The sequence below is a fragment of the Sabethes cyaneus genome, chromosome 3, assembly GCF_943734655.1.
Source record: "Sabethes cyaneus chromosome 3, idSabCyanKW18_F2, whole genome shotgun sequence".
Classification (NCBI taxonomy): domain Eukaryota; kingdom Metazoa; phylum Arthropoda; class Insecta; order Diptera; family Culicidae; genus Sabethes; species Sabethes cyaneus.
In genome coordinates, this window is record NC_071355.1 from 223,264,377 (window position 1) to 223,286,514 (window position 22,138).

The following is a 22,138-nucleotide window of genomic DNA, read 5'->3' on the forward strand; positions in this document are numbered from 1 at the left end:
TTTGTATTTCACCAAATATCATCCACAGTATCTTCTGCTCAAATACGGCAATGACGCGTTTGTCCTTCATGCATGAGCAGTGTCACAGCTCCATAAAGAACTACCGCTCTAGGTTTTGTACATTGTCAGCTTCGTACGACGGCGTGTGATTCTTGGTCGTAACGCTTTGCCACAAAACAGAATCGAAATCCAAACGCGTACATCTTACTTTTCACAAACACTAGCAAGCCTGATTTTAGAGGGACTTTTTTTTCAAGAAAATCCATGAAAGTATATAGCAAAAGAAGCAAGCGTGAATATTACTACCTTTCTATTTCTACGCTATGCTAACAATTTTGCATTTTTCTATGGGAAATCCTTTCTAAAGAAAAACAAAATCGAAATTCTCTGTTGCCACTTTTTGATTGTCGCGTTGTTCGAACATCCACATCTGTTCTGTGATTTCACAAAGGGTAACGTAGGCTCGACTTCCTTGTTGAATTCGGCGCAGGATCTCCTTACTGGAGTTGTTGTCCGTGGTCACCAGCAGCGATCCCAAATACAAGAACCCATTTACACCTTCTACTTCGTCGTCGTCAACGGTTACCGTCCGTGAGTGGTGCGGGTTTGTCTCCTTTGAGCTTCGGCCATTCATATGTTTAGTCTCCGAGTTATTTATTTTTACCGAGTTTCCGCTTTCACTCTGGCATGGACTGCCTTCGCCGTCGGAATGCTTTTGGCTATATCGAAGTTTTGCTGAGAGTGCCCCTAAGACGCGTACGAAACGCATCATTCGATTCAATGCAGCTCTGAACATTCGCGTCAGTTTGTCCGGAAAACCGAGTTCATGGTTCTTCCATTATCTATCATAGGTGGTCCCGATAGACTGTCGTATGCGTATCTATGACGATGTGAATTCGAAGAGTGGGCATGTTGTATTGCCGACATTTCTGTAAGATCTGTCCGATTGATTTGAAATTTGATGATGGCCACTTAAGAATTCGGTGACAGCCAAAGTAACAGGATCTGAGAATGAACTTTGTAGACGTCCTTTATGAGCGTTACGCGGCGATAATTGCAGCAGTCAAGACGATCACTTTTTTGGTAGATGGGATAAACAACTTCTTCTCACCCCTACGGCCGTTTTTCATCTTCCTTGCTCTTGGAAATTATTTGACAACCATCCTTCTCGCTTCCCATTTATGGTCGCAGCTATTTTTTCCACGCGCTTTCCCGTCGAATAGCTCCAAGTTCAAGTTGTCCTCTGGTCAGCTTTCCAAAGCGATTATCAACCCATCGTAGTAGGATTCGTACAGGCTGGACTTTAGCCATGTTTCCGTTCACGCAGTTGCAACCGGGTAAGTTGCCGTAGAACGTGAAAATTCTTCGAAAGTGCCGACTGAAAACAGTCATGTTGCGATCATGTTGCTTTCCACCAAACCAATGCAGCTTTGATTGTCTTCGTAACTGGCTTGGGTAATATCTTCGCCCATATTGATCAGCAATTTCCGCATTCGGCTTAATTTCTGACACCCGTCAGTTAATGCCACAAGCTCGGCTTCTGTTGACGATAATGCAACACAAGTCTGATTACGGGATGCCCAACTGATGACGCCTCCTCCAAATCAATTCAAAAAACCTGAATTGGATTTTCGATTTGGATGGTGGTCTGCCCAGTCCGCGTCAACAAACATCTCCAGTCCCGAAACAGAGTACCCAAGATGTAGTTTATGGTCACCACAAGTAGATTTCAAGCTACTGAGGTACCCTCTTAATTTTTTGTTAGGTTGGATACGCTTGCTGCTACATCCGCCCGGGTTTGACCTGCAATGTACAGCAGAACGCCGACGAGACTCAGTTATTGAGTATTGTTTAGCAAATCTATCTCGTTCTCCTCGTTCCGCTGTAGGTACGAAAGATCCAAAGGAATTCTTAATGGCTCAGCGTATTTGGGTTAGAATCCCGCAAGCTTCAGAATATATTGTTTCTAGATGAGTCCTTCTTTCGGATGTAGAGACATGAATCCGACGACGAAGGAGCATTCAGAGAATCACTTGCTTGGCGACGGCAGCAAACACCTCATCAAAGTCCACGCCGAACTTCTGTGTCGATCGTTGAGCCACCAGTCCCGTGTTGTTATGCCTCCTTCGTTTTGAATATCCAGCTGCAACCAATGGTATTGCAGTTCGTGGGCAATTTAACCAAGTCCCACGTGCCGTTCTCAATCAGAGACAGATACTTGTCGTCTATTGCGTCCTTCCAGAATTTCGTCTTCGATCCTCTCAGGGCTTCGGATGCGTTTCGTGGCTCTCTATTGGCCAATGGTTGATGTCTGGCTATTAGTTCCCGCTGTTCTGCGCTTGGGTCAGGTTCAGGACGCTTCGTGCGGCGGCGTATGCTTCCTGATCGTAGCGTTCTACGAAGGGCAAAGTAGGCCCGATTTCCCGCTTGGATGCGCCGCTGGATCTCCTTACTAGTGTTGTTGTCCGCGGTCACCAGCGATCCCAAATACACGAACTCCTCTACCACTTCTAGTTCGTCGCCGTCAACGGTTACCGTCCGTGGGGGACGCGCGTTTGTTTCCTTTGAGCCTCTTCCTTTCATGTATTTGGTCTTCGATACATTTATTTTTAGCCCAATTCTCCTAGACTCCGCTTTCAGTCTGGCGTAGATTACCTCCAGCGTCGCTAAGTTCCTGGCTATGATATCGAAGTCATCTGCAAAGCCTAGAAGTTGGCTACCCTTTGTAAAAATCGTGCCTCTCGTTTCGATGCCCGCTCGTCGGATCACCCCCTCAAGACCCCCTCAAAATGTTGAACAGCATGCAGGATAAACTTTGTCACTTTGTCTCAACCCTCGCCGTGTCTCGAAGGGGCTCGAAAGTGTCCCAGAGATGCGTACGAAACACATCACTCAATCCAATGTAGTTCTGATTAGTCGCGTCAGTTTGTCCGGAAACCCGTGTTCGTGCATTATCTGCCGTAGCTTGTCTCGATCGAGTGTATCGTATGCTGCTTTGAACTCAATAAAGATGTGATGCGTGGGCACGTTGTACTCCCGTTGTGGGCACGTTGTAACAATTTGGTGCGTAGTTGCGCGAGCCCCCATAAAACCTGCGTGATAATTCCCCACGAAACCTTGTTCTATCGGTGACAACCGGCGTAACAGGATCTGGGAGAGTAACTTGTAGGTGGCGTTTATCAGCGTAATACCGCGATAGTTGCAGCAGTCTAGCCGATCACCCTTTTTGTAGATGGGACAAACCACTCCTTCCATCCATTCCTCCGGTAGCTTTTCCTCCTCCCAAATCCTCGAAATTACCCAGTGTAGAGCTTTTGCTAGCGTTTCTCCGCCATGTTTATAAAGCTCTGCCGGTAGGCGGTCCTTCCCAGCGGGGCTTTATCGGTCTTCAGTAGCCCGATTTCTCGTTTGACTTCTTGGAGATCATGTGCTACGACATTACTATCTTCCATGGACGCTCCTAGGTTAATTTCCGTTCCGCCTCTTTCTGCGACTTCGCCATTTAGGGGTTTATCTGTCGACCACCTCGCGCTCGTTTGTGATTAGATTTCCTCCCTCGTCCCTACACATGTCAGGTTTCGGTGTGTAGCTCTTCCGAGTTTGGTTCACCTTCTCATAAAACTTGTCATTAGTTCGGAATAGTTGTCCTAATTCTTCACGATCTCTGTCCTCCTTGTGGCGCTTTTTCCTCCTCAGGATCGTGGTCAACTGGTTCCTAGCTCGTCGGTATTTGGCCAGATTCTCTCTAGTGGCAATACTTAGATAATTTTTCCAAGCAGTTTTTTCCTCTCCACCGCTTGTTAGCATTCCCCATCAAACCAATCATTTTGTGTACCTCTCCGATGGCAGAGCGTATTCTGCGCACACCGTCTTCGAGGTTTGAAGCACCTAACTCCTCGGAAGAATGCAGTGCCTCATTCAGTATTCGCGCGAAGTTCTCGGCAGCTTGCGGGTTATCTAGCTGTCTGATGTTCAGCCAAGGAGGGCGGCTTTGACGTGTCCGGTATACGGTGGATAGCTTTGAGCGCACATGTACTGCTACTAGGTAATGGTCAGAATGAATATCTGCACCCCGTCGGGAGCGTACATTCGTGATGTAAGAGAAAAACCGGCCCTATATGAGAACGTGGTCAATTTGGTTCATTGTACGTTGGTCAGGTGATCTCCAGGTGGCTTTGTGGATATCCTCTTGGACTAGATGTTGCAGTGGAATAAAAAGCTAATTTACAAAAACGAACAAGTTTATTAAAAAAGGTGTTATCTCCACGAGATCACTTTTACTTATAACTAAGATTAACATTCATGAAGAATGCTGCTACTTCACTAAGCTAGTACTTCTAGCTAGCGATCTGCAGTTCCAAGTACCGAGTCTCCATTCGTCGTCCTTGTTCCGTCGCCTAGGTCGATGCCGAATATTCCGCTCCGAATTTGCTTGAATTTTGTAAGTTATTTAATTTAGGTGTGTGGTCGTACTGGGGCAACACTACCGAGATGGGGCTGCCATCTTATAGTGTCGAGGCTCACTATACCTCCTTCCCGGTTAGTATACGACCTTAGTTTCCACCGAGGTTGGTTACCCGATCTCCGCTAAGTTTGCTCGTATTCCGCCTGGTACCACGTGGAGGTCGGGATCGGAGTTGCTGGATAAGGGGCTAACGACCACTGTGGGGTCTTTATTCCTCATTATCCAACCATTTACCAGGCATATCTGGGAACATACCTAGTCGCTTGTAACCCAAAGACTTTCATGTGGTCATGAAATGGCCACATTTCTTCTGGTGTCATCTCGTGCTCTTTGGTTGGAGATCGATTAGCCAAATATACGAACGTTGCTGTTGCTTCGACCCAGAACGTCTTTGGCAAATTTGCTTCAAATATTTAGCGTGCACCTTGCACACTAGACGAAGGCTCGATTTACTCGCTTAGCCACTCCATTTTATTCCGGTGTGTGGTCCACCGTTGCCTGATGGACGCTTTTCGCTGACTTTACCCTAGCAAGTCACAAAGATTCGGCGAGTGGTTATGTTCGGGTTTTAATAGCTTTACTCTTGATTTCACTTGTGCTGGGCCCATAACCTCTTGTGAATTGGTTAGAGTCATAGAACAAACTACTCCGGTTAACAGTTTAACCCTCTCTGTCCCAAGGGTGTTTGGGTGGTTTACAGTTCTTGTTCGCCTGAAAAACTTTGAATTCGTGAATCACAAGTATACGGCTTGTAAAGCCATGTTTTTGCTACATTCTGAAATCGAAATATCCGTAAACATTTAATCGGCTGATTTTAGTATCGGAAGTAACGCATTACCTGTGCTACCATGGGACAGAGAGGGTTAAAACGAAAGAAATTGACAGATACAACGTGTTGAGTAGTGGTTGATTCATGTTGTCGGGTAGACTGCCAAAGGCAGTATTTACCTCTCCACTTGTTTCGAAATCAGTGACTACAAAAGTTTTCCCGCTTTCCTTTTACAGCCATTTGGAGTGGCTGGCAGGCTCACCACCCGTCCGCCCCAGAGCCAATGCAGACGGGTAGCAGTAGTGCCGGTGCAGGGGCCGGCGGAGGTGGCAGCAGTAGTAACAGTTCAGCCGGTACGGCACCATCACATATCGGACAGCAGCAGCAGGAGATGCCTCCGGAACACGCTCAACACATGCAACAGCAGCACCACGCGGCGCTGCAGCATGGGCACAGTCATAGTCAACAGCATCACGGGCACCATACAGGGCATCATCCCGCGCAACATCCGCACCATCATCATCCACACCATGCGGCAGCCGTGGCTGGACATCCACACCAGGTACACCATCCAGGTCACCACCCTGGGCAACATCCTGGCCAAGGGCACGAGCTATCCGACATGCTTCAGATGTTGGATCAAAGCGGAGCGACTTCATTTGAAGATCTGAACATTCACATGTTCAATACACCGTTTGAATGAAACTTGTTGTACTACGGTTATAACAACTATAACCAAACGCCGGCGGCGGCGACATCCTATCACGGTGGCGGGAGTGGATCGGGTTTGAGTGGCGGAACAAGTGGAAGCGGCAGTAACAGTAGCAGCTTTAGCACACTGGCAGGCTTCGGAAGTAATGGTCTAGGCGGCGGAATTACCAATGGAGGTGGCGTCGCTGCTGGCGCTTCTGTCGGAGGGTTAGGTAGCTTTGGGGGCTACGGTAATGAACAAATGTAAATAGGTGTCATCAAAAAGTAGATTAGAGTGCTCGGTCTACGACTAAGTAGCAGGTGATCTGAGGCTTGTCTAGCTGTGCATAAGCAGAAATTTTATATCAAAGTACACGCTCAATAGTTGTCACCCCTATCGAAACTTTGTCACAAATTTGTTGTTTAGTATTTTTCATAACTCTGGAAAATGACGAACGATGCGCAACGTGTACTATCTTGAGAGGTATTTTTCAATTATTTTCGACTTTTAAGTACATGATATAGAAATTAAAGCAAAATCAAAATCAACGAAAATGTTTAAGGTTTAATAGACAAAAAAATATGCCACTTTTTGCATGAGTATGAGACGGATGGGCGAAGCTATGATTAGATTTGTTGTATCCTAAGTTAGGCCTTTCTAAGATGCATGAAATTACGCGTTTATATGTATTAGCTAAAACGAGAAAGCAGTTGCAAATATTGTGTTCAGTTCCAAGCAAAGCTTAACCCAACAGATAACAAACAGAATTGTCCTAATGAACGCTTTCGATTCGATTACTGTTTAACTTGGAGGAAAATATTTTATCAACCATCAATACGATTATGTTGTAACGAAACGAGGATAAGGAAAAACATCTGTTTAACCGCAGCGGTGTACTCAGTTTTATAGGCAAAAAAATTAAATCCCTTTTCCTTGTAGCACGCAACACCAATTATTTCATTATAGATATTGTTTTTCCTATTAGAGTATTAGAACGTGGGGAGATCAGTCAGTTTTTTTGCTAAGAAAACTCACTCCGTAAGCAATTTTGTGTGCGTGGAAAGCTTAAATAAACCGTGTGAACAAATGCTGTAAAAACGAACAAAAACTCCATTTTTTTCATAACTATATCATCATAAAAATGTGTACGCAACAAATAGACAAAGAGGAGAACGTTTTTGGTAATTGAGTAAAAGCAACATTCGTTATCTAAATACTAAGAAATTATTAAAATATAAGCAGAAAAATCGCTAGGTCTAAAACGCTACTGTATAAGCTACATTTAATTTAATATAAAAAGAGAAAATTGAACTATAAATGCTATGTGAAGGAGAGTGCGCATGCGAAACTTATGACTATTTGATTTAAAGCAAAGTATTTTCTGTAGAATAAAAAAAGCATTGATTTAATTTAGCATAAAAAAACGGTATAGATCTAGATGCTGAATGTTTCCTAAATATTTTGTTCTTTTTTCCTTGCATATGGGACATAGTATCCAATCTGACTTCCTCCATCTTGTGAACGCAACGCAACAACAACGCCATCTGTTTTTTACTTTTAAACGATTGTTTTAGTCCATAGTTCATCATAATTTTCCAACTCGGATATGTTGTCTAATCATGACAAGTCAGCAACAAGCAGCAATTATCACTATTTACCTATTAAAGCATTTAGTTTAACCGCCAATAAGCGAAAGGATAATTTATTTGTAAAGTAGATAAATTGAATACCTACCTTAATTTTGTAAGTCATGAGCCATATGTTTGGCTCGTACCGAGTTGGTTTCTTCCCAAAACGAACATAATTTTCCCGAAAAGCAATTGAAGTCTTCAGTAACCAATCAGTTTCCTGAGAGAAAACGATGCTAGCAGATATGTAAAGGGCAGGGCAGGCTCCATCTGGCTGCGGATCCTCAAAATTGTTTCGGTTCGCTGAAACGAGATCAGATTAACTGCACGCTAAAAAAACCGATAGTCTAAATTTAAACAAAATTTAAAGTCTGCCGTGCCGAGGTCTGAGAAGCAATCCTGCAGGAATGTCTAATGCGTCAGAATGGGCAAAGCATAAAATGAAACAAAAAAAAAAACGAAGCAAAAATCATTTACCTATCCATTTGTAAAAAAGAAGATTCTATAAACGAAAATGTACTCTTTTCGAAATATGGGAAAAGAAGAAAAAATATCAAAAATAAAACGATATAACGTTTAATAAAAACTAACTTCCGGTGCGTTCCGCATTTCGGTAATAGTCGTATGTAGTCCTGGTTAGTCTAGATTTACTTCTTCGTAGACACGTGTTAGCACTGTAAATAAAACATAAGCTTTTAGTTACGTGTCACTGAACTACCAATTGACTATGGTATAAGAATTTAAATATCTAGTATGAGTATGGTTTAAGTTGCACAATAGTGAAAATCACTTTGTAACCATTCCAAAAACGGTAATCTATTGAGTGACTGTTTGAGAAACTGTATATTAGATAGCGTAAATTGGAAACAAGTGGTACCTCAAAGTGTAGAATTTTAGAATGGAAATTTAGAAGTTTAGAATGGGTCACTGATTATGGGAAGCCATATAACTAGAAAAGAATTCATATTGTAGCTATAGAACTGTTTAACACGGTTTAAATCATCGCTTCTACTGATGTGTTCCTGTTGATTTAGTAGACATAAGCAAGGTTAGTCAAGAGAGGTTTTCTGATGTTCAAATTTGTTTTTCACCCCCGCTGGGTTACCCTTCACGATCGCCGAAATTTTCAAAGCGGAAACTGTTGAATGTATAAACAACGTCGTTGGTTGCTACCAATCATTCCGCGCATTTCTGTTCTGCAAACTGTGAAAACAAGATCACCTGTTATAACTCACCTTGGACATAAGTAAGTTCGAGATAACTTCACATATGATTCTGTCAGCTTCCAGATACCTGAGAGCAGTCATCACTTCTACTTCTACTTCTACTTCATACCTTTTGTTTACGAAAGCGGAAATTGTCGGAATGTTCGGAACTATCGTTCATACATCATCATACATGGAACAAAAAGCACAAATTGACGTGACCTATGCTAATCTGAAAGCAACTTTCGATCGTACAGACCATAAAATACTGCTGCGCATCTCAGAATATCACGAAATGGCTCAGTTCCTATTTGTGCGACAGAGTTCCAAGTGTGCAACTTGACTCCTGATTCTCTTCCTAGTTTACCAACTGCTCGGGTATTTCTCAAGGCAGCAACATGGGACCTCTCCTATTTGTGTTGTTTTTCCACGACATTACTTCGTTGCTTGAAGTTGGATGCAAACTGATGTCTGCTGATGATCTGAATGATACTCGGTGATCCGTTCTATAGATAATTGTGTCCGATTGCAGAGGCTCTTGGATTTGTTTGTCGATTGATGCAGAAAAAGCTGGCTTGTTATCAGCATCCCGCAATGTCAAGTAATGACTTTCCGCCGTATTGCCAGTCCAGCCGTCTACAACTATCAAATAAATCAGGATGTACTCATCAGAGTCGATCAAGTTAACGACCTCGAAGTACTCCTTGACACCAAACTCACATTCAACATGCATCGCGCCACGGCAATATTAAAAGCTTCTCGACAGCTTGGTTTCATCGCTAAAGTTGCTCATGACTTCAATGATCCTCACTGTCTGAAGGTACTATATTGTTTCTTAGTTACTCACTTAAATAATTTGCCTAGCGTCTTACGATAAGGCCTGCGCAGTACAATTTCTTCATCTATTTCGGTCCATGACTGGCCTTCAGTTCCGCGGGCACTCAGTGCTCGTCTTATAACACCGTCAAGCACAATATTGAATAGCAGGCAGGAAAGACTCTCCTTGTCGAAGTCCCCTGCGAGATTCGAATGGGTCGGACAATTCTCACACAGCACTGGGTCCCTTACATCGTAGCCATGATAAGGCTAATAAGCTTACCCGGAAAGCCGTTTTCACTATCATATGCGGCTTTGAAATCGATGAACAGGTGATGCGTGGAGACTCGGAATTCGCGGCACTTCTGGAGGATCTGCCGCAGGGTGAAGATTTGGTCCGTTGTAGACCGACTCTCCGTGAAGCCGACCTAGTAAACTTCTCAAAAATCTATTGGCTATTGGTGACAGTCGATGGAAGATGACTTGGGACAGCACTTTGTAGCCGGCATTCGGGATGCTGATCGCTCGATAGTTCTCACAGTCCAGCTTATCGCTTTTCTTGTAGATAGGGCAAATAACCCCGTATTTCCATTTCTCCGGTAGTCGTTCCGTATCCGAAATCTTGACAATCAGTTGATGCAGGCAACCGGCCAATTTGTTCGGGCCCATTTTAATAAGTTCCACTGCAATACCATCCTTTCCCGCTGCTTTGTTGTTCTTCAGCCGCTGGATGGCTTCTTCAACTGCCCTCATCGATGGGGGTGGCACATCTTCGTTGCTTGCTTCACCAATGTGGTCACTTTCTTCGCTGTGATCTGGGTATTCCGCCTGCATGCCATTCAGGTGTTCATCGTAGTGCTCAGTCAAGATACCTCCATTTTTATCTCTGCACATTTCGGCTCGCAGCACAAAACCTTTGGGAGATTCGTTGAGTCTCTGATAGAACTTCCGCTGTTTCCACAGCATTCCAACAGTACTCAAGAGGAGCTTTATCTAGCTCACTCTCTTCCGGCAGCGCGGTTTCGAGAGATAACGCGTAGTTTTCGGCGACATCCGGTTGCTTCAGTCACGCTATATTAAACCGTGGCGGGCGCCGGTATCATATGTTGTTCACAATAGATAGTTTTGGGTATCCTTACCATCACTATAGGTAGTGATCCGAACCAATGTTAGCGCCCGGATAGGTTTTGACGTCGACAATGTCTGAAAAGTGCCGACCATCTATCAGAACGTGGTCGATTTGTGATTCCGACTGATTTGGTAATCTCCAGGTGTACCGATGGTAGAGGTTATGCTGGAGGCGGTGAAGTCGACAAGTCTCAGGTCGTTTTCGTTCGTTTACGAGTGTGCGCTGAACCGTCCAATCACCGGTTATAATTCCTCCTCCTGACCAACCAGAGCACTACAGTCCCGTCCGATCATAATTTTGACATCACGGCCGTATTCACGCTCCAACTGCGCATAAAATTCGTTTTTGTCATCATCGATGCTTCTGAGGTGAGGGTTGTGCGCATTAATTATGCTAATATTAAAGAATCGGCCCTTGATTCATAATCTGCACACTCGGGGGTTGATCGGCCACCACCCTATCACTATAAAAGCTGTGCCCAGCTCGTGTGTATTGCGCAGCTCTGGTAGATGGTATGACCATCTCCATTCGTACGTACCATCGTTTCTTTCCAGCATACCTCCTGCAGCGCTACGATGTCGAACTTGCGGCTCTTCACTTCGTTAGAAAGCACGTGGGTATTTCCAAGGAAATCTAGTGATCGACAGTTGCATGTTCCTAATTTCCAATCGTTAGTCCGTTTTCGTCGCCTGGGCCTTTGCCGATTGTTCCGATTAGAGTTATCTATTATTATTACTTACGGAGTCCATTGCTTTGGTTTTTTAGTGGATCAGGATAGCAAAGCCCGCAACCAACCCCACAGTATCGCCAGAGGGCCAACGTATCTCGAGGGAGCCCTCCTCTCCTGTCAGCATACGACCTTGGTTTCCATCGAGGTTGCTCGTATCCCGGCTGGTACCACAAGGAGGTAGGGGTAGGAGTTGCTGGGTAAGAGACTGTGGACCGTTGTGGTGTCTATTTTATGCCCAGTGCGCAAGGTACGCATTACCCAGCCATTGTTCTTAGTACGTCCACTCATTGAAAATGCTTGGTTGGTATGGTGCTCTTACCAGCTAGCACGGGATCTGCGCAACGAACGAGTTCAAAAATGTTTTGTGAGACTATGGCGCTATTGAGCTGCTACCCCATTGGTAGCTAAATGAGCGCTCTTATTGCTACCAACGGGGTAGCAACCCCATAGCGCCGTAAATACAAAAGATAAAACTATATTTGCTTTCTTAAACAATATTGTAGATAATAATCAACTCTACAGTTGCCCTTTACACTACCTTTCTGAATTCTGTTTCGCTGAGACGCTCTAGTCAAATGAGCAAAAAAATAAACAAAACTAAAAACTGTTTTTGAGTTTGATTAACAGGCGTACAGCTTGCACATAAATTGATTACAGCGTTAGATTTTTATAAAAATTACTCTAATTACTCTATTCAATAAGACATTTTCGTTAGTTGAATTTTAAAACAACAACAATGGTGTTGGAATATTCCTGCTTTGACCGACTTTGATTTTTATTTTCAGATAAAAAAAAATCATTCATGTACTCAGAGCTAAATATTTTAACGCAATTAATTTATTTTATCGCCAAAATAACGGCCGATCAAATTATAACTCTAAGGATTTCCTGTTCAACATCAGCATTGTTTTACATTAAGTTCCATAAAATAGATGGGACACGTGTTCCAACCTGGGCACGGATTTGGACTTGACATTAACGTTAGACTCAATACATATTGAATTTGAAATTGGTATAAAATTTGATTTAAATTTTGGCCTATTCAGATTTGAAAACAAACTGGAAATTGTTCACATAGAAGTGAACTCATATTTGGACTTCAAATATGAAATAGGACTTAAAAATTAAAATCAATTAAAAAAATTAAATAGGACATGAAATTGAATTTGAAATCGCAATTGAAATTGATTTTAAAATCGGAGCTGAAATTGTTCTTGAAACTGGACACGAAATTTTACTTGGTATAAACCAGGTTGATAAACAAATTAACAAATTCAGCATTACGATGCAAAGGACGATAAATAATTTTTGTTCATCATGAGTGTTCGTTTCGTACAATCTGTGGTACCACGTACCACTGCCAGCCTGCCAGCGTTCAACACAATTTCCGTCAAAATAAGACCCCTGGTTTCGGTTTAGCAGCGTCGGGTAGACTTGCTCTAATTCACATTGACAGAAGTGAGTATCTTTTCGTTAGACCTGTCGAAACAGAAATATATTCCTTTTCCTTTTTACGCACACAAAAACCGGCGAAAGGCAGATCATAGCAAACAAAAGTATATCGTCATCCTTTTCATACCTCCTGCGAGCGACATCTTGTTGCTATCGTCACTCACTAGACGCGTTGAGCAATTTGCATACAATTGGCCTTGCCAGCGTTGAAAGAGATTTCGTAGGCTGCTCGCACTTACAGGAAATCTCGTGCCGAACTGTCAACGCGTGAGTGTTGACAAAAGCAAAAATACTTCCCTTTCTTTTTTTCTCACGCAAAACCCTGAACAATATCAGCAACGCTGGCAAGGCCAATCGGCAAAAAGGAGTGAACGGTGTGTTTTTGAAGCGCATATAAAATTTTAGCTGATAAGGACATTCTGCGTCTGCAGCTCTGCATCAGCTAATAAAAGTAAGCTGATTGAAAAGGTGTTTCTTATCGTAATTCCAAATTTACTGCTTCAATTGCAAATACAAAAACGTATTGCTCAGGTGTAAAAGTGTAGCATTAGTTCACGTTGATATTTGTATATATTTCATATTTAAGTTAAAAGTTACTGACCTACAAGCAGCTAGTTTTTACCTCCAAAGTCCAGTCGAAATTTTCTGTGAAACCCACTACGAACAGATAGTGACCGATACGAGGCTGCCGCAATTGCCAATTCGCAAGTTATGATTAGTATTTATCAAAGCTAAGTAGAAATCGATTCCATTAGCTAGTAATCGGTCGACACACGTGTGATTTGTATATTGTACCTTCCGTAATCAAGTCTAGTCCTGGTAAAATACGTACATAGACGAAAATGTATCAAAAACGCTTGATGCGAATTATTTATCTGCTGATTTTTATGATTGTACTTATTTTGTTGTACAAGAGTTTTACAAATTCTCCGGAAACAACAAATGAAATACAGGTAAGGGAACCTTGAACCGCTTGCATTGTTGGCCAAACTTACATCGGATGCTTTGTAACAACTTAGCAGGAAGAAGTAACTGGACCATCGGACGCTCCCGTATATGTGATGGTTTTCTACGAAGCCCTCTGTCCGGATTCGAAAAATTTCATCCTCAAGCAGCTGCATCCCACCTTTACGCGTGCTCCAAATATGATCGAGATACAGTTTGTGCCGTACGGAAAAGGCGAGGTAAGATAATGGTACTAGAACTAATTAATTATCAGGTAACTTGTCAAACTTGGCCGGCAGCATTTCTAAAATGATTTGAAACTGCCACTCCCTACTTCTCAGGCAAAATTAATGAGTTGACCTATCACGAGATGTCTTCTATCTAAGAATAAGATAAGATTAGTGAAATCCCATCGATTGCACAAGTTTCTTATAGAGGTACTAATAGCAAAACGATAAGACCACCCAACTGTATGAAAAAATTGGGTTTACTCATGTTGGGGCAAGCTGGTTTCTAAAGACACGCTTAGAATATACCTCTCAGTTTAATTTGAATCAATTTGCTATTTCAGACGCTCATACAATCGGACGGGTCGCTATTCTTCGAGTGCCAGCATGGCCCCATCGAGTGTGAAGCGAACATTATTCATGCTTGCGTTGTTGAGGCTGTGCACGATGCCCGAACGCGACTTAACATGATTGCATGCATGATCGAGAACAATCTCATTCCGAAGGATGCATTCCACCGATGTGCCAAACAGCACTCCGTAGAAATCGAATCCATTCAGAAGTGTTACGACAGTCCGCACGGTGCGGAATTGCTCAAGCTGCACGGTTCAGCTACCCACGCCCTGCGACCGGAGGTTTCATTCATTCCAACAATTACACTCGATGGTCAGCAGGGACGACAGGCTTCCATCTTAAAGGATTTGTTCAGCGAGGTGTGCAAGGTGATCTCAGGACGAGGGCCGAAGCCGGCGGTTTGCGAATGATAGCAAATAGTGCTGTACTCGATAAATCGTTTCTTCCGGAACGAACTGTACCACGAGATACTTCAATTTCCGGGACGCATTCAGCGATCTATTCTACTGCTTCTGCAGTAACTTTATTCTAGTTACGTTTTGTGAACGCAACGAAGATGCCCTCCAGAGACTTTTCCAAATACATCGATTATTATGATTGTTTACAGATGATGTAATAAATTATTTGTGTTATCCATAGACAGTGTTCTCTATATTTTGTGTTGATCTAGCTAGAGACGCACTTGAACTAATTGAGAAAAATGTATGACAGCACCATTGCTTATTTGAATGGTGAATCGTATTAAACCCTAATCATGTGGCCGCAATATTCAAAGCATTAGAATGGTGATTAAAACATAGCTCCAAAACCGTGTACCTAGAAAAATTAAACATATGTAGACGTTAGCATTAATGAATGTCTTTAAAATCCTAATACATGCAGCAATTAACAATTAACTGAATAGCTGTGTTTGTATCTGTCTGATAGATGATTCTATATAAAGTAGAAATTCATTATCATAACTATGCATACATTATACTTAGCCTGAAATAAAATAAGTCTTATCAATATTGAAAACGTTTCATTCATTCGGAGTTTCGGAATTAAACAGAACATATTCCTCTACTGTGAACGCTGGTTTTATTTATCCCAGCTGTATCGGGCCTTACTGCACTAATCCTACCTTTTGCTGCTGTTTAATGGCTTTGGAGTTTAACTCGAATCATCTCAAGGGAACCATTCGACCAGCAGGCATTGTACACTGGTCTTAAAGTTAAAAATTAAAAAAAGTAGGATATTCTCACCTTCTGGGCTGATTCGGTTTACAAGAGATCGAACAACACTTTCCGAAGCACTAATTAGTTGGTCTCAACGTCCATTGCCTGTTCCGACTGTGGTACAGCATCATCGTAGAACATATACTCATCCTGGTATTCTTTCATAATCTGACTCGAACGTTTTTCATCCAAAAACAAAGAGTACACTTTCCGGATGTCCTCTACCGTAATTTCAGTTGCCTTGCGCCGTTTGCTTACCAAGTGAGCTGTCGTTATCGATTGTATGGCATACCGAAGGCTAGTTTCAGTTGCAATACGGCCCAACACCATCAATGCATCATCCTTGATTTGACAATCTTCCTCTTCACAGCGGATCTTAAGAATTTCTTTGATTTCTTTAGCAGAATATGGAACGGTCCTTATAATAATCATTCGATCCAGCAGATCGATTGGAATGCCATGCGGGCTGCGATAATTTGTTCCTCGAATCTTGGTAATGCCACGATTGGTGGCCATCACCACCACGGGAGCCATATCGCTTTCCAGTGCCCTATTAAGGTACGAGAAACATTCAATATCTAGCATATGTGCTTCGTCGATAAATAATACGCCGGGATTTATTTCCGCTTTCCCTTCTTCACGCCACTCCAATACTTTACTGTTGATTTGATCACGCACTTCCTGTTTAATTTCCCCAGTGTCACCTGCGAAAAGTGCTAAGAAACCATGAGTTCGGCTATTGATAACGTCAATTTCGTGCAGAGTCACGGTGTGGACGACTTCCTTTCTTTTCTGCAGTTCACCTTCCGGACATTGAACAAATCTAGTTTGAGCTCCAGTGGCATCATAATCTCTCGCTCTGGTGAAGCTTCTTCCGAGCTTGCTTACTTTACCGGAAGCCTTATCAATCGTAATGACATCCCCAGCTTGAATTTTTTCCTTCATGAAGCATTCAATGATCTTGTTCCCGAGATCGTAGTTAGTTTCCATATCGGTAGTTTTAATTGTGACCTTTCCAACTTTCTGCCCGGTTCCAGTGGCAGGACGATCTATTTGAATCTCCACTACCTCTCCCTCGATGATTTCAGTTTCTTCCTTGATGCGGACACCAATGCTCTTGCGCAAAGCTTGAGACAGTGCTTCAGTTTTATTCATCTCTAACGAATATACTTCCGAGCCGGACATACTAGTAAACGGTGTTTCATTGCCCAATGCCTACGTCAAAAGCATCGAATTATTATTTTATTCTGATAATAAACAAATACACTAACCTGAGCCATACCGACGGCGATAGCCGTCTTACCGGTGCTAGGCTCTCCGGCCAGCAAAATGCAGCGTCCAGCTATTTTGCCTTCGCGTGCCATCTGCACTACAATACCAGCGGCCCGCCGTGCCTCCTTTTGGCCCACCATGCCCTGCGAAACCGCGCGTGCTTCCAAAACATCGTCTAACCCTAACCCTCGGATATGCGAGTGGGCACCGATACGTTCGATGCGGGTTATATCCCGAACTTCGATTTTGTCAAGTTCGGCCATCGTTTCTTGTGCACTTGCAGTAGCCTGAAAATATTGCCTTGATTATAACAAACGAAGTCCGAAACCAAGGTAACCGTTGCAAAAAATTTCCAGAATGTAATCACAAAATAAAACACAGCACAACGCTTACCTTTTTTTTGCAATACAGAATATCTCAATGTTTCTAATTATTTAACTGATGTTTTTCCACTATACAATAATGTTGAAAATATTCGAGTTAACAGAATCAATAGGGTTTTGATGCCGCTAAGAGTCTATATTATTGATATTAATATATAGCGTCGTCCGTCGCGCAAAGACAGGAACAGGAACTAGAAGTATACTAATGGGATCGCATGACTATCTCATGACCGCTAGTTGTACGACAGGATCTGACAATTCGTATCGTAAAGGAGCCAATTTTCTGACAAAAAGCTGCTGGCACTGCCCATGCAATGTTGCTGATATTTCTTTGGGTTTTGTGTGTGAACAAAAGAGAGAGAAACATTTTTTGCTTTTGTCGCCATTGGCCTTGCCAGCGTTGAAAGAGATTTCGTAGGCTGCTCGCACTTACAGGAAATCTCGTGCCGAACTGTCAACGCGTGAGTGTTGACAAAAGCAAAAATACTTCCCTTTCTTTTTTTCTCACGCAAAACCCTGAACAATATCAGCAACGCTGGCAAGGCCAATCGCAGTCACTTTGACAGCTCTGAAATTTTTGCACGCTCGTAAAATTCAACGCAAAAATGAGCTAACTGTGACACAAAAATAGGCAAAGCGCCAATTACAAATTACGTAAATAACACAGTAGCTTTTAATTACGTAAAATCCGTAAAACCAACAAGTGGTTTTTTTTGCTAGAAATGAGCGAATGTCCAAGGGCATGGTGTATTGCTATCTCTTTTTGGTTCCTGTTAAAATTAACATTTTGGTACCTATGCGTGGGACATCGAAAATGTATGAATTTGACAACCACTTCACCCCGTACCCAGTAAACCATTTGGTTTGTATATCTCGATTGCAACTGAGATATACGAAATCATATCTGAACGAAAAAGTTATATTTCACGCCATATAAGAACATATATGTACCAAAGTGGAGGCGATATACGTGCGAAAGCTTTGACAATTATTTGTAATTCTTTTTTGCGTAGTTTTTATAACACGCAACGAAATACTCCTGAATATATGATTAAGATATAATCAAATATTGCAATCGTCTATACTGCTTTATAATTCACAGTCATGAATTGTATATGAAGGCACGCACGACTGCAAAACAACTTATTGTTCACTCCGATTTGATATACTCTAATTATTATACAATTCCAATGTGAAATTGACATGAAAACGATTTATTATGAACTTTCTATTACGATTTTGTGTTATCTGGGTAGCGAATGTCATGTCATGTATTGCGACATTTGCCTTTATTTAGACTACCCCGATTTACACGATTATTACAGTCGAATCTCGCACACGATTTCGATCAAAGAAAATAAAGTGAAAAAGAAGGTGAAGAAGGAAAAAGAAGTCAAACTCATAAATTGATTAAGCTAAAAGCCTCTCTAGTGTTCGATTCACAGTGCAAAATGCGCTATGTTGCATTAAATGATTATCACAGAGTCTAAATCAGTGGTGCCCAAGCATGGGCGTGTTGCGCTCCAAACTAGATCGCCTCGTGTGTCCGCGGGCCGCAATGACCTCTGGCCATTTCTGCGAATAACAAAATGTTGCTCGCGGGCCGCGGTTTGGCCATCACTGGTCTAAATAGTCATAAAAGGGGCAATATAAAGTAGCCAACGCATTTTGGACCCCAACAGCTGTACAGCCCAAGTAACAATGCTGGTTTTATTGCACACTCATGATGGTTCTGGTGAGCAAAATTGGTCATGAAAACCGCAATAAGAGTGCAATAAAACTCAAATTGTTGCTTGGTATTATTTGGACACTTACAGCAAAATCAAATGGAGGTTCAATTTATGTACAGCTACTGATTGGGTCCAAAATAGGTTAGTTACCCTAACTTCAGTTTAAAAAATATTTTTTGCTTCAAAAATATGATACAAGTTGAACTTAACAAAAGATATTGAAATTACATAAAAAAAAGAGACTTTCCAATTAAATTCTACTATTTATGTTTATTCCCGACAGATACGTATTTCGTATACGACTTGCAGGCTTCATCAGTGTCTGTTTTCGGTTCGAAAAGGATTCTGTTTTATTTAATTTCTAGTTTTGTATTCTAATAAGACGCTCCAAAAACTTCAGTCAACAGATATTGTTGTTTTTAACTATCATTATCTTTCTGCATATGCGCCAAAATCGCTCATTATTGATTGACTTCGAAAAAAAACTGAAGTATTTTTGAAGTTATGTTGGAAAAATTTCTGTCATTTCTCTGAGCATTTTGTTTTTCTTCGAGGTTACGAAACTCTAAATAATTAAAGTTATTATAAATGTATTCAACATTGACCTAACGGGAAACTAGCAGTCACTAACTTTTCGTCGAAGAGTCCAATTTCGAAAGCCCAAAAGCGGGGTTCTGTTTATAAAAATGTATCCACTGCATTCTTTTTACCAATCTGTACACAGAGTTTCAAACAAAAAAAACTGCTTTTGAAATTTGCAGAATCGATAACGAATAAACTTAACTTAATAACCTTAAACATCCATGGAATTGATCTGTATTACAAATGGTATAAAAAGTATACAGATCGGCAATACCAAAGAGTGAGGCAAAAACACCAATCGTACCATCAAAACGGGGCTGCAAACAAACCAAATAAACAAACTGGTTCGTAAACAAACAAATGTAAATAGTACATTCTTCTTGTCAATCTGAACACAGTGAATATATTTTCATGAACAGAAATTTTGCTTCAAACAAAAAAACTGCTTTTGAAATTGGCAGAAACGATGACGACTAATTTCACCTTAAATGTATTGATTGCCTCCCAGTTGGCCTCGAGGTATGATGGTGGCCTAATAAGCCAGTCGTCGTATGTTCGAATCTCGACTGGAAAATGCTGTTAGAGTCAATAGGATCGTAGCAACTAGCCCTGCAATTGACCGGTACAGAAGGTCAAGTTTCGATAACGGAGTGTAGCACCTAAGCTTTGGTTTGCTTTTTTTAAATGTATTGATTGAAGGTTGTAAACTAGAAATTATTTGTGCCTATTTGAAATACGACATTTAAAAAAAAACATTAGTTTATAATAGTAATCAATGGTAACTAATATTTCTTTAATAGTCGTACTACTATTTCATTACTGTTAAGGTGAAATTAGTCGTCATCGATTCTGCCAATTTCAAAATCAGTTTTTTGTTTGAAACAAAAATTCTGTTCATGAAAATATATGAAGTGTTCAGATTCGCAAGAAGAATGCAGTATTTACAATTTTATGAAAAAAAAACTCCGTTTTTGGGCCCAAAAACTGCTTCCAAAATTGGGCTTTCCGACGAAAAGTTTATGACTGCTAATTTCCCGTTAAGCTTTAAGACTATTATCTAATCCAAGTCCAAGACGACGGAAAACTCCTTAAAACTTACAGTTTGGCAGTCCAAAAATTTAATATTGCAACTTATAAGAAAAAGTCTACTACATGGAATGATGGCTAAACATGTGACTCAACAATTTCACAACAAATCAAAATAGTTTCTTTTCTATGAAAGAGAGAATGGTCTTGTTTATGGTATAAACAGCATGGCTATTTTTTATGATTCTCAGAGAATCGCTGGCCGTTTGATATCGCGTCTCTGAGAGTTGTCGACGTTAGCACATATTATTTCATTCGTTATTTTATGCTATATCAATTCTTCCGAGTATGTATTTCTGGTAGATGCATCAAGAATACGAATCAAAGCAAAATAGGAACGGAAATTCCATATGCGTTTCGATCAATCGTTCTAGCTTTATAAAAAAAGTTCATTCTTTTATACATATGCACATTCACGTGCCGTTATAAGATGTTTTTCCCTCGGCTCGGATTGTTCCTATGCTGGTTATTATGCTGCTTCTTTACGTTTACCACCCAGAGTGTTTATGGTTGCTGAAACAGCAGAAAAAGGAGTATCAAAAGAGCAACAGCTTCGTCATCGTCTATAGCATCGACGCGACGTCATAGCGTTGTCGCCGTTGGTCTGGTCGTGGTCGCCCTCAAACGTGCTTTGTTTGTCGCGAGCAGGCTTTGTAGTATTCAGTGGATTCAGTGCGTTGCGAATATTCAGCTGAGATGGTCGGATTTTCTTCGGAATAGGTAGATGGTTTTAGTTTCGCTACACTCAGTTTAAACAGTGCGGAAACGGGAAGCAGTTTGAGCGTAAAAGACAACAGGATAACGATTGATTATATTTTGACACTACGTTCGATAAGTGAATTAGGTTTGATAGAGTTTCACAACAGCGGAAGCAGAACATCCACAGAACCGTGGCGTATCGTGAGGCAACGTGGTGGTATCGAATTCGATCAGTAAGTGCAGTCAGTGATGGTTGTTTTTTCCTTGTGCCATGCGATTAGATATTGGCCACAGTTTGAAGTGATTTTACCGAGGGAGGTATGTATGTACATCGGTGCAAAAGCAACATGCTAAACGGCGCCTGGTCGTGAAAAACGAAAAATAATTGCTCGCTGGTGGGAAGGAACACAGACAGTTGCTAGGAATAACGCTGGACCCCCTCAAATTGATTAGAGTAGGCGCGTTGCCCGTGGTATCAACAGGTGCGGTGCCAGTTTCTGCCGTTCGATTACCTAGTACAAAACAAGTTGATGTTATCGAAATGAGCTAATCGATACCGATTAATAGCGCCCTTGAAAACATTTTTAACTAGAAGAACAACTTTTGAGCTGCTATTAAGAGACCGTAACGCACAAGAATGGATCCATTGAGGTAAGTTCAGGCATCATTTTTCTTGTCATTTAGCTTAAGGATGAGTCAGAGTTTAGTAGAGCGCGTGATTACCGCGTAAAATAACTTTCAAAGGCATCTAATTAATA

General features: G+C 41.7%; 4 protein-coding genes across 8 annotated transcripts in view; 3 read left to right on the top strand and 1 right to left on the bottom strand.

The window, feature by feature from the left end:
• The window catches only part of LOC128741588 (aryl hydrocarbon receptor nuclear translocator homolog), a 302,538-nt gene extending 294,484 nt beyond the window's left edge, over positions 1-8,054 (top strand). For both annotated transcript variants that reach the window (XM_053837521.1, XM_053837522.1), the window contains exon 13: positions 5,471-8,054. In XM_053837521.1, the coding sequence (XP_053693496.1) occupies positions 5,471-5,937 (467 nt within the window). In that variant the 3' untranslated portion in view covers positions 5,938-8,054. The remainder of the gene's footprint in view (positions 1-5,470) is intronic.
• Positions 8,055-13,262: 5,208 nt separating this feature from the next.
• LOC128741721 (GILT-like protein C02D5.2) lies at positions 13,263-15,404 on the top strand. 2 transcript variants are annotated; one of them, XM_053837708.1, is made up of 3 exons: positions 13,263-13,838; positions 13,905-14,069; positions 14,402-15,404. In XM_053837708.1, the coding sequence occupies exons 1-3, from the start codon at positions 13,728-13,730 to the stop codon at positions 14,819-14,821; spliced, it is 696 nt and encodes a 231-aa protein (XP_053693683.1). In that variant the 5' UTR covers positions 13,263-13,727; the 3' UTR covers positions 14,822-15,404. The 2 variants fall into 2 exon arrangements, with proteins under 2 accessions (XP_053693683.1, XP_053693684.1); XM_053837709.1 differs by having other exon boundaries at positions 13,908-14,069.
• A 101-nt stretch (positions 15,405-15,505) lies between these two features.
• LOC128743297 (ruvB-like helicase 2) overlaps positions 15,506-22,138 on the bottom strand; it is a 77,124-nt gene continuing 70,491 nt past the window's right edge. Inside the window, exons 1-3 of one of the 3 annotated variants that reach the window (XM_053839850.1) lie at positions 17,294-17,444; positions 16,900-17,187; positions 15,506-16,843 (exon numbers count right to left, since the gene is read on the bottom strand). In XM_053839850.1, the coding sequence (XP_053695825.1) occupies positions 15,710-16,843; positions 16,900-17,163 (1,398 nt within the window). In that variant the 5' untranslated portion in view covers positions 17,164-17,187; positions 17,294-17,444 and the 3' untranslated portion in view covers positions 15,506-15,709. Of the gene's footprint in view, positions 16,844-16,899; positions 17,201-17,293; positions 17,445-22,138 lie in introns of those variants that run through there. The other 2 variants (XM_053839851.1, XM_053839847.1) reach the window with 2 other exon arrangements.
• LOC128743296 (facilitated trehalose transporter Tret1-like) overlaps positions 21,344-22,138 on the top strand; it is a 36,379-nt gene continuing 35,584 nt past the window's right edge. The window contains exon 1 of the mRNA XM_053839846.1: positions 21,344-22,031. Within this exon, the coding sequence (XP_053695821.1) occupies positions 22,018-22,031 (14 nt within the window). The 5' untranslated portion in view covers positions 21,344-22,017. The remainder of the gene's footprint in view (positions 22,032-22,138) is intronic.

What these genes read in the sequence shown, in the direction of transcription:
- LOC128741721 (XM_053837708.1), top strand. Translation starts at nt 13,728, where the DNA reads ATGTATCAAAAACGCTTGATGCGAATTATTTATCTGCTGATTTTTATG. An exon ending in AAACAACAAATGAAATACAG is followed by an intron (nt 13,839 to 13,904) that starts GTAAGGGAACCT and finishes GTAACAACTTAG; the next exon opens with CAGGAAGAAGTAACTGGACC. An exon ending in TGCCGTACGGAAAAGGCGAG is followed by an intron (nt 14,070 to 14,401) that starts GTAAGATAATGG and finishes TTGCTATTTCAG; the next exon opens with ACGCTCATACAATCGGACGG.